At 40.1% G+C, this 14,781-nt stretch overlaps 1 protein-coding gene across 1 annotated transcript in view; it reads left to right on the top strand.

Annotated features, from left to right (window-relative positions):
- LOC106932840 (gamma-aminobutyric acid receptor subunit gamma-3-like) overlaps window positions 1–14,781 on the top strand; it is a 75,322-nt gene that overhangs the window by 36,747 nt on the left and 23,794 nt on the right. The window contains exons 3-5 of the mRNA XM_088013533.1: window positions 4,706–4,797; window positions 5,136–5,267; window positions 9,217–9,299. Coding sequence (XP_087869659.1) covers window positions 4,706–4,797; window positions 5,136–5,267; window positions 9,217–9,299 — 307 coding nt within the window. The remainder of the gene's footprint in view (window positions 1–4,705; window positions 4,798–5,135; window positions 5,268–9,216; window positions 9,300–14,781) is intronic.

Raw genomic sequence — 14,781 nt, 5'->3', positions numbered from 1 at the left:
GGTTTGATAGCAAGTAAAGCAAGACTTGCTCCACGGCCTGGATATACTATACCCAGACTGGAGCTTTGTGCCGCAGTTATGGCAGTGAACTTGTCGGAGGTGATTGTCTCTGAAATTGACATCCATTTCACAACAATCACCTTTTATACAGACAGTAAAGTTGTTCTGGGCTACATTTACAATGAGAAAAGGAGATTTCATGTATTTGTTCACAACCGAGTCCAAAGAATCAGACGCAGCACACTGCCACAGCAATGGCAGTATGTGCACACGGAGCACAACCCTGCAGACATTGCGACACGACCTGTCCCAGCAGAACTTTTAAGAAACACAATATGGTTCACTGGCCCAACCTTTTTGTCCAAACCAAAAGACACCTCAATTGTAGATCAAACATTTGAGCTTTTGGAGCCAGAAAGCGATCCTGAAATAAGACAAGTGACAACTCTGTCAACAGTGGTGTTTCAGCAGCTTAGATCTCATCGTTTCAATCGCTTTTCATGCTGGAGAACAGTTGTTAAAGCAGTTGGTGCTTTAATCCACATCATTCAATGTTTCAAAAGGCAGCAGAGGAATCTCTCAACTGAGTGTAAAGGCTGGCATTTGTGTTCCTCACACTTATCAGTGGATATTCTCAACTGCAGCACCACAGTCATCCTAAAAACTGTTCAACATGAAGTCTTTGGAGAAGAGCTGGAACTACTTGCTTCTAATCAAAACATTCCAAAGAGTAGCCCACTCTGGTCTTTGGATCCATTCATTGACAAGAAGGGAATTATACGGGTAGGAGGTCGCCTTCAGGAAGCAAGCTTGAGTTCTGAAGAAAAAAGACCTTTGATTCTACCTGGCCGTCATCATGTCACCACCCTGATAGTTCGTCATTACCATGAAGAGATTCAACATCAAGGGAGGCATTTTACTGAAGGAGCCATCAGATCTGCTGGTTTTTGGATCCTTGGTGGCAAACGGTGCGTGAGCAAGCTCATCTTTGAGTGCATCACATGTAGAAAGCTCAGAGGAAGGTGTGAAGTTCAAAAAAATGGCAGATCTCCCAGCCGACAGGCTCAGCATGGAACCGCCATTTTCGAATATTGGCCTAGATGTTTTTGGCCCCTGGTCTGTAGCAGCCCGACGAACAAGAGGAGGTCATGCAGAGAGCAAAAGATGGGCTATTCTATTCACCTGTTTAAGTGTTAGAGCTATCCATATTGAGGTCATTGAATCTCTGGATACCTCCAGTTTCATAAATGGATTGAGAAGGTTCCTGGCAATCCGAGGACCAGTGAAGCACATCCGCTCTGATAGAGGAACTAATTTTGTCGGAGCCTCAAAGGTCCTAGGAATCCCATCAAACATTGATGGAGAATCTGTGAAGAGATTTCTTTCGGATCATGACTGCATGTGGACCTTCAACAGCCCACACTCTTCTCATATGGGTGGAGTGTGGGAACGGATGATTGGTGTCGCACGCCGCATTTTGGACTCGATGTTTCTTCAGATGGGGTCTTCCAAACTCACACACGAGGTGCTCGTAACCTTCATGGCAGAGGTCACCGCCATTGTGAACAACAGACCATTAATTCCTGTCTCCAATGACCCTATGGATCCATTCATTCTTACACCGGCAACATTGTTAACGCAGAAAGTGGGTCCTTGTCCGGCACCTGTAGGGGACTTTGATGACAAAGACTTGTCTCGACATCAGTGGCGCAGGGTCCAAAGTCTGTCAGACACATTCTGGACCAGATGGCGCAAGCAGTATTTATCTACTCTGCAACCTCGCAAAAAGTGGACATCTGAACACAGAAGTTTAAAACCAGGAGATGTTGTGCTCCTAAGAGACAATGCAGTAAAACGCAATGTTTGGCCTATGGGCATCATTGCTGAAGTGTACCCCAGTAAAGATGGACTTGTTCGGAAAGTTCAGGTCAGAGTGACAAGTGCAGATGGCGTAAAGTTGTTCTTGCGACCTGCAAGTGAAACGGTTTTGCTTATTTCTTCCGAAGAGTAATGTTGAGAATGTTATTAATGGTGAAACAAGTAAAGTTTCAGGCGGGGAGTGTGTTGTTATGTGCCAGTTTATTGACATTTCACAGGTTTATTCTACAGAAGTGTTCAGTTGTTGCCATCTAGTGGCAGGATTAGGTACTACATTTTAAGAGCCTGCCGTTTTTGATGATGTCATAAAAAGTAGACAAGGCAGGAGAATACTAAGCATGGTTTTCTCTCAGTAACACGGCAACTTCGATTCAGTCGGTCTTTGAAAGCACTGTTGGTATGTATTAAATTTCGCAATGGATCTTTTGTTTATTAAGAATAATTTAGCTGTTTGTAAAAGCAGTATTTCCCTTAAAGAACGTTTAGCCGTGCACTAAATATTTTCTCTGGAGCAAATTTATTGTACCCTTAGGTGCTGTATTGTTTGTTACTGTGTATTATTTCTGAACGTTTGTATGTTCATTTTTCAGTTTTACCCTACTCCAACTGGCTTCAGTAAAGAGTCAACGTAAGCCCTCTTGTCTGTGTGGTCATCTTGGAGAGGAGTTTATCTGAATGTCGACTCCAACAAGGCGATGGAGGTTGAGGACATGACAGGGAGCAATACAGCTGGTGCAGTTAAATTTAATCAGATATCTGTCAACACTGCGCTCCATCGTTGTGTGTAATGTCCATAAATAATGGACCATCTTCAGTGCCTTGTCGTGTACTTTCCAAACAGACCCAGCTAAAGCCAAGAGCCCCATGTGTTCATCTTCAAGGCGAAACAGTTGCAGCTTTCCCGCTTATGTATTCAGTAAATTATAGAGGTGTCATCATCAGCGTGGTATTTTCCCGTCAATGTCCCCCCCAAATATCCCAGAGGAACAAAGGGAAATCCGCTGTTGGATAATAAGGTCTGTCTTTATAATAAATGTCAGAAAAGGCAGAAAATGATAAAAATAAAAAGTTCCTGCAGTGTTTGAACTCCTGTAGACTTTCTTTGGCTTTTGGAAAAGACAAAACTGTCCTGAAGAGAAAATCCTCCTATAATTGCAAACTTTCTTGTTATCAGCCCCTCACCAGCAAGGATGGTCAAGGCTCTGTATCACTAAATCATAATGGTCCCTGAAATGACAGTTTCGTATCAGCAGAGGCTTGGGAAAGGCTTCTCCGAGCCCGACCTTACAGCTGACGTGTGCGTCCTGAGAATATCCCATCCAGCTGAGGCCCTGACCATCATGGAGACCCGGAGCTCTGCAACAGCTGAGGCCCAAAGTTTGAATCTAACATCTATTGTGTTGCTCTAGTTCCTCTATGCATTTCTTTTATAGATAAAATAAAGTCTGATTGTTTGTTGCCCCTCAAAATGATATAAAGACATTAAGCGACAATGACAACTCTACCCGGCAGAAGATAAAGGACTCGGAGCCAACAGGCAGATCATTTGAAGGAGTTATGAAATGATACAAGCATAAGCAGAGGTACAGTTTATACCATGGGAGGGTTTCAGTTATTAATACACTGCCTGTAAGCTACTTGTAGGCTATGTAGAGCCCTTAATTAATCATTGAGTACCCAAGCTTGATATCAGAAACGCAATGTGACATAAAAACGTTAGCATAGTGCTACAACAACAACACCAGCCCCATTTTGCCTGTAAAAGAGCTCCTGTCAAAGTAAAAAAAAACTACAAAACTAATTCTCATGCATCTTGATTCAGTTAAAGAAGTCATTTAGATCTCAATATAAAGCCAAATTATTCACGGTCTAATTAAGCATTTGTACAATTTTTAGTTCATATTATTCATCAGTTTTGACCAATGCATAGATATCCTAAGAAGTCACTTTTCTAAATCCAAATTTTTCTTCCTATGTCTAGACTTTTATCCTAAGACAAAGTACCATCTCACGTCTTCGTGCTTCAAGTTTAAGTCTAGATTTGAGTCTCTTTGCTTCAAGTCCAGCCTATGTCTGTCATCCTAAATCAGGGTCTATGTCAGGTCGTCTGTACCGAGTCCAGATCAAGTCTTGTCCCAAATCTGAACTCTCTAAACCCAGTTATAGTCTCTAGTCTTTTATCCTAAGTCTAAATGTAAAACCACATTGTCAGACAGCATAAAAAGTCCAAAAACATCACACATTTTTCTTCACTGATGAATTTACAAAGTGCATGTTTGATTATTTTTTTTAATTAATAGCTCTGTTGTCCCTCAAGTTTCAAACCCGACAATCACCAAAGAAAGACGGAGCTGGATGTGAAGCACTTTGTAAAACTGAGCATTCAGAACAACACTTTACAGGGTCTTAATTACAGCTTGTGTGAAGAAACAAACAACCACCAAAAAAAAGAGAGAGAAAAAAAATCCTTTTGGGAAAATAGAAGTGTAATTATTGAATATCAGCTAAATGAGAAAGTTCTGATTCAATGTTCTCACGGTTAAAACCTTGCACAATTAAAACAGGGGTCATCGCCGAGGTGAAAGAAAATATGCTGAAGTAAATAGTTTGGGAGATGCTGTAATTAAATTTCCATATCAAAAGCATAATATGGTCTTGCAGTGAGGCCTGCGCTGCTGTAGGGTTTTCTTTGATGTGGACATTTTGCACTCAACTTCTCCAACGCGGCGTTCAGCTCACAGACCTCCTCCTGGAAATCTTTCCGCCTGTGTATCTCACTAAAAAGCCTTGTCCGATCACTATATCGACTCTTCTTTTCTCTCCCCAGGAGTACCAGATCGATATCATCTTTGCCCAGACTTGGGTGGACACCCGTCTGCGGTATAACAGCAGCAGCATGCGGATCCTGACCCTCAATAGGTACAGTGCATTTGCTACAAAAATGTAATCAGAAGATTTTTTTTAAAAACGAACTTCGTAGCAGGTTGTCCTTCTGTTTCAGCACCTTTTCTCAGACGATATCTCATTTGAGAACAATATTCTCCTCTCTCTGTCCGTCTCGTACCGACCTGTAATTAATGGAACGAATTGATTTATGTGCTTTGTTTTCCCCAAGTCGCCCGGGTATTTTATTATCCTCCTATTGAGAAGGGAGGTCGACTCATGCATTTCACAGAGGTCTGGAGGAAGTCTGCTGCAGTGAAGTCTCACCTTGTTCTCTCTCTTTCTCTCTCTCTCTCCGTTTCTTGTTCAACCAGCAATATGGTCGGCCTTATCTGGCTGCCCGACACCATCTTTAGGAATTCCAAGAACGCCGACTCGCACTGGATTACGACGCCCAATCAGCTGCTCCGCATCTGGAACAACGGAAAGATACTTTACACACTGAGGTGAAAACCTTCACAACACACCGAGATAAATCAAATGAAACCAGGAGAGGGCAATGCAAGAAAACGAGACAGCAGAGCTGCTGGAAAAGCATTCATCTTTTTGTGTCCTTCAGTGGCAGCTGAGGGAAGTGTACTCGTCTAATCATTTCTGAAAGTGCTGCCGATAAAAAGAGAGCGCTGTAACAGTTTCAAGCGGTGACATTGGAAAGTTTTGTTGCATAATTCAAATGTCTGAGTTGGTTGCAGCAGGATTTCGTCCCGTCCATCTGCCTAAAACATCCAGAGTTCCTATGAAGCCATTTCAGAAAGGATATAATGACGAAAATGATTATTTCTACTTTGTTTCGGCCATAGACAGCTGTGGAGAAACTAAAGGAAAGAACAATTGCGAGAACTTGTATGAAGTTGGTCAGGAGCATGACAACAACAACAAGCTATCAGAAGCAATGGTTGCCTCCCATAAATCTGTGAAAGGTTACAAGGTCATTTCCAAACAATCTGAAGGCCGTCACTCTTCAGAGGTGATTCAAAAGTAGAAAACGTTTAGAACAAAGACTGGTGGCCTGGATATCTGAGCACATCTTTGAAATGCTCAGAGAAACTTCAACAAATTAGGAACAAAATGTCGACTGTAACTGTAATTATTTTCATGTTAATTAGACAAAACTCTTTTTTTTTAATGTATAGTTGATTAAACTCTGAGGTTCCTTTGCTATGTTGACTGGAGTAGTTTTGGCTCCGCCCACTGCCTTTGACTCATAAGGCTGTCAGAGATAATTGTGCTGCAGCTCACAACTGAAATAATTAAATTATGAAATAATTATGCATGCTTCCTTTTATCAATAAAAGGCTGCATTAAATACAGATCTGAATAATTGTGTTTGAATTTCAGATTAATTACACTTAAGGAAAAACTCATTGAACTGCTGCACTTTAAAACCTCCTACTTTTTTCATTTTAAGCCACATCTAAAACTTACAAATCAACATCTGACCTCAGCATCTTAATCTCAAAGCAGTCGGGAGGAGAAAAAAAAAAAAAAGCATTTAAATATTCTTTCTGTAGCTGAAGGTAATGTGTTGTTGTTTTGGATGGTTGTAAACAGCAGCTGCAGCGGCAGACATTAATTTGACAGGCCGCCCACACATCCACAGCGCGCACTGCGGTAGATCTTATTCTCCGTATCAAGATTCGAATCTTTGCTTTTGTTACCAAACGGTTATTTGCCTTTAGAGCAGATATTTAAAACGTCCTCTTCCAGCTTGTCAACATGTCCTGTTTGTGGTTTGAGGAACCCCCAGCTGTCTGCAGCTACCGAGAAAGAAGAAGGAAAAAAAAAAAAGAGGACAATTTGAGCGGACGGGTTCTTTTAAAATTTTATAGCCACTTGGGTTTGTGAACTCTCAGCCTCTGACAGGCTTTTATGCCTGGAGGATCCGTTTCACCTGCATACTGAGAGATTCTGACTAAACCTTGGCAAATAGCACAAACAACCCCGGCTTTTGTTTACACGGCCCTCGGAGGAGAAGACGCAGCAGCCCTGCTGTGTCAGGACGCTTCAGGTGCCGTTGTGAATAAACTGTCCTTAAATGAGCATGATGTTCTTCAGAGACTTTAGCGTTTTATCGTTTTTGGTTTGCTGTAATTTCCAATTTTATATATCTATTTAGAAGATTGCGATGCAGCTTTTCATACAACCTTTGAATGTCAGGCGGGTAAAAGGCTCACTTAAAAAATGTCTAATTAGTGGCAGGAGCCTAACCCGTGATTGTAGGGGGATAATTTGTGCTGTTGTAGAGGTTAATACCACTGATCACGGCCTTCTGAACGGAGCTCTAAACGTGCTTCTTATCAGCAGGGGATGAATGGGCCAAAACTGAACCGCTTTGCATTGGAAAGGCAAGAATTTTAAGCTGCGCTGATCTCTCTTTTATTTTTTTCTGCACAAACAATAGACCCGGTCATTACGTTTGATAGGAAAGGGTTACCCGTTGTGACAGATGGTTATCGCCCGACACAGCTGTTCCCTTCAGCTGCACAGAGACTTTGGAGTCACTTCAACTCTTTGTAACCGCTCTCTGTCGCTAACTCTCGCTAATTGACCTCATTTTTTATTTATTTTTTTTGTAGCTACGGCAGATTAAATGTGAGCAACAGCTTTAGGGCTTCACAGATGAACCTGCAGTAGGCAGGACCTGCTGGTTAGAGAAGTTGACAAGAAGGAGCTCGAGAAAAGGCAAATATTAAACTTGACGATGGGAGGATGTAAAGGTTTTAGAGAGAGAAAAGTTACGAAGGTAAAACGATGACATTGGGTTCTGTCTGAAAACTAAAACCCTGTTTATAAAGATTCAACCTGCAATGAATTAAAGGTTTTTGTTTCTGTGTGTAAGTAAAAAAAGAAGCCAGAAAAATAAAACACCAAATGTTTATACTTTATGTTGGAATCCTTAGGAATGGAAGCTTCTTAATATTTCTCATACAAGAAAGTGATTCTGTATCACATCCAGAATTTAAAAGTTTAAACTTTAAAGCTAAGTGCTGCTACATAAAGTTGTGGCAAACTGGAGAGCTCCTTCTGTGACAGACTGCTGCCTCCGAGGTGCACAAAGAAGCATAATCACTGTTCCTTCCTCCAGCCACTATCAGACTGACCATCACTGCCCCAACAAACTCACCAAGTGTTTACATCCCTGCTGTTATTTGCACAGTTTTCCAATTTCAATCCAATACATTTCGTACATAAATCTGTCATTTTTAGTAATTGTGTTCAGATTTTTTCCTCTAAATTTGCCATTGCTGTAAATTCTGGTTATCTTCGTTATTGTTTTCATAATTTTATCATTGTGTGAATCGACACACTTCAACCTGCCTGTCAATTACATAGAACCACCAAATGATGGTTTCCAGAATCTCATCTCAATTACTAGCTAACTAAAACATGCTTCCGTTTTCTTAGAAAATGACACCAGTGCATGTCCCTGTAACTTATTTAAAAATGACTTTCATGTAACAGATATTGGACTATAAAACAGGCGTGTTTTGGGGCTTCATTTTTTCTGAACAGCCTCCTATCAGACGCACCTCTCTGCTTCGAAGCAGCTTCTCATTCTCATTAATTTACAGTCTCTCCCAAATCTAGATTTCCAGGCTCCTGACAAGAATGGAAGCGAGTAAGTATGCAAATTGAGATTGCACATCATGTGCAATTTGTTCACCTACAAACAAGGCAAGTGAGGCAGCCCTCCTCCTGCTTCGACTGAGACTCCTCTTTTGTGCTCCAAGTCAGGCAATTAATTAGAAATTGTATGAAGGACAAAGAGACAACAATGTGTAGCGAGCTGGGGGGAAAAAAAAAAAAAAGCTGGTGTGTGATCTCATTTTCAGAACTCTTATTGTCTGCGAGAAAAGAATCTTTTGGTTATAAGCTCATGTATGAAGAGAAAATGAGCTAAATCTAGGCTTACAATTAGTAAGCTAGGAATAAAAACCAACATCCCAGATTCTCCTGAACATCTGGTGTATTGACTTGTCAAGTGATCAGAGCTAAGTACCTCTGATTTTAGACGCAGACATGACTTTGAACCATGACCTGACTGCAGGGGGGGGGGAGTAGAGGGAGAGAAGCACGTTTAACTCGTATGATGAAAGACTTGTGTCATTTTGAGCGATCTTGCGCATCAACCGTGCAATCGAGTGTGATCCTGTACCATCTGGTTTCAAGCCAGTGCCTCATAATCTCCAGTGCCAAAAAAGTGCATCCTGTGATAAAAGCAGTAATGAGTCTTGTGCACTCACAATGTGCTGCACGGTCTGCTAAGCGAAGGATCCGAAGCAACTGGAGAGCCCTGAGCACCTCCATCTAATCCGGTCTTCTCTCTCTCTCTCTCTCTCTCTCTCTCTCTCTCTCTCTCTCTCTCTCTCTCTCTCTCTCTCTCTCTCTCTCCAGGATGACCATCAACGCAGAATGCCAGCTGCAGCTTCATAATTTCCCAATGGACGAACACTCCTGTCCTCTCGAGTTCTCCAGCTGTGAGTCCTGGCACCAAAGACACACATGCATAGAAACACGTTGATGCCCAGAAATGCATATACAGAACTTTATCAAACCAGATACAGTAAAAAAACGGAAGAGAAGAAAAGTCGGTGTAGGTTTGTCCCATGGGCTGCGCTGGGCTCCTATGTGAAAACGGCAAACTTTCAGGTGCTGCTGGGAGTGCTGTACGCTGTTTTAAAGGGAATCACTGATCAGGGGATTGGCAATCAGCTCTGTATAGATGGGAATATTTTATGAGGCTGTCATGTCGCTCTGTCTCAGTGAAGCTTCCCTTCATGTTCGACAGCAGAACTTTTTCCAAACAGTGGAGAGAAAATTATTTTGTAACCTTTTCTGAACTGGAAGCTGGCCATGAACTCAATAACAAAGGTTATTTAATCATCTAAGATGGGCTGGTTTACTGCAATGATTTAAGTTTCTTTATTCCTTTTCCTGTTTCATAAGTCGGCATCCTTGTCGAAACTGTCACTGAAATGCTCTCAGAACTGCAGCGTTTCCCTGTTTTCTGATTATAGATTTGAAATTTCTAGCAGAAGGTGGTGAATCAGAATCAGAAAGTTTCACTTTAATCACTCTCTTCTTAAGAGTTCCCCACTTTGAAGCATTAAAAATGTTGTAATAGTTGCTGCTTATGGTATTCATCGTCTTCAGCCAACATTTTTAAAAGAATAAAATGAAAAAGTAAAGTAAAATCACCTGCCTGCAGTGAAGAAGACCACAGTTAAGACTTTGTAGCATCATTGTTCCACTATTTATCTGCAGTGATGCCCTACAGCTGCAACATTCAGACTAAACCTGGTTTCTCTCAGCAGAAGTATGAGGATAAAGTTCCAAGTTTTACTTCTTCTATCACCTTTATTAAATAAAAACAGCAAAGGATAAATATTTAGGAGTTAGATGATGAAGCATTGCTTCATTCTGAACTCTGAGTCGAGTCTGTAATTACAGACAAATCACTTTTATGTTCAAATTCCTTGAAATGTTTGTGGTAGATCAGTTAATTAGTTATTTTAATTAAAACGGTTTGGATTTCACTCACCGTAATAAACAGAACCAGAAACCTGTAATTTAATTTATTATGAAAAGGATCCTTGCACTCAGGAAAATTTAACTATGCAACATAAGTTAAAAAAAATACAGTTCTCAGTTGGCAGGGACTTTTTTTTTCTTTATTTAAAAAAAACGATAGTTAAATATCTTGTCTTCTTGTTCCACAAGAGGTCATGAAAGTGATTTTAAAACCAATCTTTAAATAGCTCCTAATAAAAGGAGCATCAATTCTAGAAATATTATAGGAATAGAAATGCCAAAATGGTAACTGGAAGGCAGTCATGTGTATCAGGTCCAAAGGAAATATTTTTTAAAAACTTGTAATCAAAGAACATCATTCTTGTCCAAAATATTAAGATTAAGCATTTTCCTTTTTCCAGCAAAAAGAAAAAAGTTTGTAAAATCTGGATTTTAATTCCTTGATGCATAAATTCATTAATACGATCCTTTGAGGTGATTTTTCTCTAACATTTTATTGGTTATTTTTAAATAAATTTGTATTGGTAATCGTAACATTTAAACCTCTGAAAAGCCAAACCAGGGACTCGGCCTACAAATTAGCCTTTGGCTCGAAGGTCCGTGTGCCAGATCAACACTTTAAAAAAATAATATTTTTCAATGTTCTGTCCCCAATCAAATAAAACTTTAATAAAGCAAAATAAATCTTCATCATGTTACAAACCTTATTTTGGAGCCAATCACTACAGATCAGATGTCAGTGTTTATCGCTGCTCATTATCGATGCCTTCCCGCAGCAGCTCATTTAGTTTTCATTTAGTTATATTTAATTTGTTCACACTGTGATGCAGGCAGATATTACAGAACTGCCATTAGTGACTGTGGCTGGAAGTGTTTGCATCCAGACGTATAAAAATCAAACCACTTTCCTGGAACAGTTTTTAAATTATTGAAACAAAAACTATAAAGTAGAAAAAAGAAATCAGTTTAATTTAGTTGCATCTGATTTTGATGTAGCCTCTCCTCCTCTAATCAACGAGGTTCAACGATGTCTCAAACCGAAGCAGAGTCTTCTTCACGACAACAAACATCTGTTACGTGTCTGTTTTTGCGAAGTCCACCGCGTTTTACTTTCCAAGTGTATGAATATAATTTTTGAGACGGCGGCGCAGATGGACATGTCTGCAGCAATGAGTCAACTCTTTTGGAAAGTCTCATCTGCTCTCCAGACTCTTCTCTGCAGTCTTAACCTTTACAGAGCTGTTCGTCCTGTTAGCTTTCACTGCAGAGCACCAAAACTGAGCAACAAGCGTTTCCTCCACAACGGCTCACTGCGCTTTGCGACTATTGGCGGTTGCTGTTGAAATGGCACATGTCATCCACAGCAGATGGTTTCCAAGATGAAGATCTGCTGTGTAGGAAGAGGAGATGAGGAGACCAGTTGAGCATACTGGGATGATAGAAGAAGGCATGAAGAGCCCTCGGTTTGCTCCATGGTGTAAACATATTCACTCTGCTTTAACTCTTTTACACTTGCCAACTTCAGTTCTCTAAGATTTTACCTAATAAACAACACGGACTGTGGAATATTTGTAGACTGGAAGGAAAATAATACTTGGTTTCAACGTTTTTTTGTTTTTTTTTATTATAAATCTGAGAAGTGTGGAGTGCCTTTATTTTCAGTCCCATTGAGGGAATAACTTGTATAACCACGTTTAACTGCTGCAGATCTTTTGTGTTCTGTCTCTAAAAGAGATGGGCGGATTGATCCCAAAACATCAATAAAAAGACAGCATCACTATCGGATTGATACTAGCATCAAAAGATTGATACCTTAGTTTCAGATTCCCTCTTGAAATTGTCTTCAAAGACTTTGTTTCAGAAAAATGCACACAAATCATGTTAATATGTAATCAATGCATTTTGTAGATACCTATAAAGTTTGTACAAAGTCTATCCATGGTGTGAACAAAAAGAAAAAACACAACACCTTAGGGTTGGCAGTATGATGATATAAAAAACTTAAAATGTATCTGTATCCTTATATTTACTTAGCATCAGATCAGTATTAATACATGCACTATTACATTTCTTTTCTTCTTTATTTATCAGGAAGTCACTTAAACACTTTATATTTTTATCTAAACCTTTTCCACTCTGGCGGTGTGTTTAGGGTTGTTCTGTTAAAAGTGGATCTGCCATCAAATCTTTTGCATATTTTGCTAACATGGGCCTTTTGGCTGTTTAATCCTCTACTTGGTTTTCAAATTGATTTTAAAGTGGAGGATGGTCAGTCTGTCAAAGTCCCTATAAAAACATCAACGTTCGTGTTGATGTGACAAAGCGTTAAAGGAAAAAGATCGAGAGATGTGAATACTTTTGCACCACTGACCTCTGTTTCTCACCCAGCAGCTGAAGCAGCTGAAGCAGCTGAAGCATTTCACTGTTACTGTTTCAACATCCAGCTGAAGCCTAATGTGAGGGTTTTAAATCGTACCGTCTCTTTGTCGTTAAGCAAATCACAAGCCGACCCATAATGGCCACATTCAGTTTCATTTACTGAGAATGAACATTATGAACCTGATGGATGTGTTGATAGCCTCGCTGATCTTTTCCCATTCACTTTGAGGTGTCTTTTTTCACAGTAGATGTACCCCTGACAGTACATTATGCAAGCAGTGTGAAACACTGGAAAGATTTTTCAATTAGTGGCTTTGGGTGTGATGACAGAGAGGCTTTTAAGATAGTGGATGATTTTTTGTGTGCAGGTGATCTTACATCAGACAGGAAGGCCAAGCACTTGTAATTCATGTGACTTCTGACTGTCCCCTTGTCATGCTACATACAGTTCACTTTTATTAAATGAAGAAAAATTCTTAAATTGAAAGAAACTGAATTTTTCCACATTTATTCTCAATATAAAACTTTAAATGTCTGCAAAGGTTGAGGGTTTGCTCAAAGACAGACATGTTCTGACTGATTTCAGAGAATAAAGAACACAAAGTTTTGCTGAAGTGAGGAGTCTATAAAAGTCTTATGAGCAGAAGGACTTTGGTTAAAAGAAATGGGTTCAGAGTTGTTACAGAAACTGACCTTTAAGTGGAAGGCAGCCTCACTAATCTATTATTTCTAATGCTTGGAAAAATGTTCCACTCTGTAAAAGTACAGTCTGGAACAAGTTAGCACAAAAGAAACAACTTGGGTCACTTGGAATAAAAAGTGGTATTTTTCTCTTCTTGTCTGATAACACCATAGAGCAAGTACAGGTTTTGTTGCAGAGTCCATTTTGTAAGTAAAAGCCTGAATTAGGGGTCATGGTTGAAGACCCTGTTGGTTTGCATTGAAGCATTGCCAGAGCTAAACGTCCTTATATGTGGAGAAAAAAGTGGTGTGCAAAACACTTCTTACTAAAGATGGATAACTCTGCATTGCATCACAATATCATCTCTAATATTTGTTCATCTGTCTTAAATGAGAAGCTATGACAGTTTTCTACACGGCTAGTGAACAAATAAATACCACCAACTTCCTCTCCTCTTTTAGAGACACAAAACTTAGAGGAACTGTTTAAAGTCCTAACAATTATAGTTTCATCCATGTTCTTCATTATCCTTACACACAAATAATAATCTGTCAACACACACGAAGCAGGAGGTCCATACTGGAGTATGGTCTGCCATCTGGTGACCTCTTCCTCTCAATCACCCAGACTGATCAGAGAAACGGGCGCCATGTTGGCGACTTTACATGAACTGAACTCTCAGTCTGGCATTATGACGGGCCTGCCGTCAGAAGGTGTCACTTTTACTTCAGGCTCTTCACAACTTCTGTGTCGTATAACAAAAAAGGTATCAGTGCGACTCCAATAACACCTAGCACTAAAAATAAACATACCGATCGTCTGTTGAGGTATGGATGCGGACAAAAGCTTTCAAATCGCTACACTGGGTGTAATTTCCAGACGTGGCAAATTGTTCTTTAAGGCAGTGAAATAAGTTCTGTGTACAACTCATTTCTACTCCTGTCATCTGAATATTGCAGAGGGACGTTAGAAATAGCTGCGAATGTGTGATCATTGGGGGCTGGTTGAAAATTGGGAATAATATCATGTGTTAGTCTTGATTATATGGAAGAGATGCAGGCAAAGAATCCAAATATCACATTTAGCTGCACTTGTTTGCGGTGAAAGACAAGCGGGCGTTAGTGGAGAGCAGACAGGGAGAATATTGGAGCCAAGGCCTCAGAAGGCTGTAATTTATAGCATTGTGAAAGAACATGTTGCTTCAGGGGGCTTTTAGAGGGTATGAAACATTCTGTAGCTGTAGAGACACACTGGTAGCACGACGATAACGCCGTCTGCAGTCAAGATAATTGTGCAAGGCCAGAAGAAAAATGATGGCAATAATGTTCAACTAAATTAGTATTTAAAAAAGTTAGGAAAGAATCATT

The sequence above is a fragment of the Poecilia mexicana genome, unplaced genomic scaffold (assembly GCF_051168715.1).
Source record: "Poecilia mexicana isolate PSO_F unplaced genomic scaffold, ASM5116871v1 scaffold_2, whole genome shotgun sequence".
NCBI classification, from domain to species: Eukaryota; Metazoa; Chordata; class Actinopteri; order Cyprinodontiformes; family Poeciliidae; genus Poecilia; species Poecilia mexicana.
This window is presented reverse-complemented; position numbering and strand designations above follow the sequence as displayed.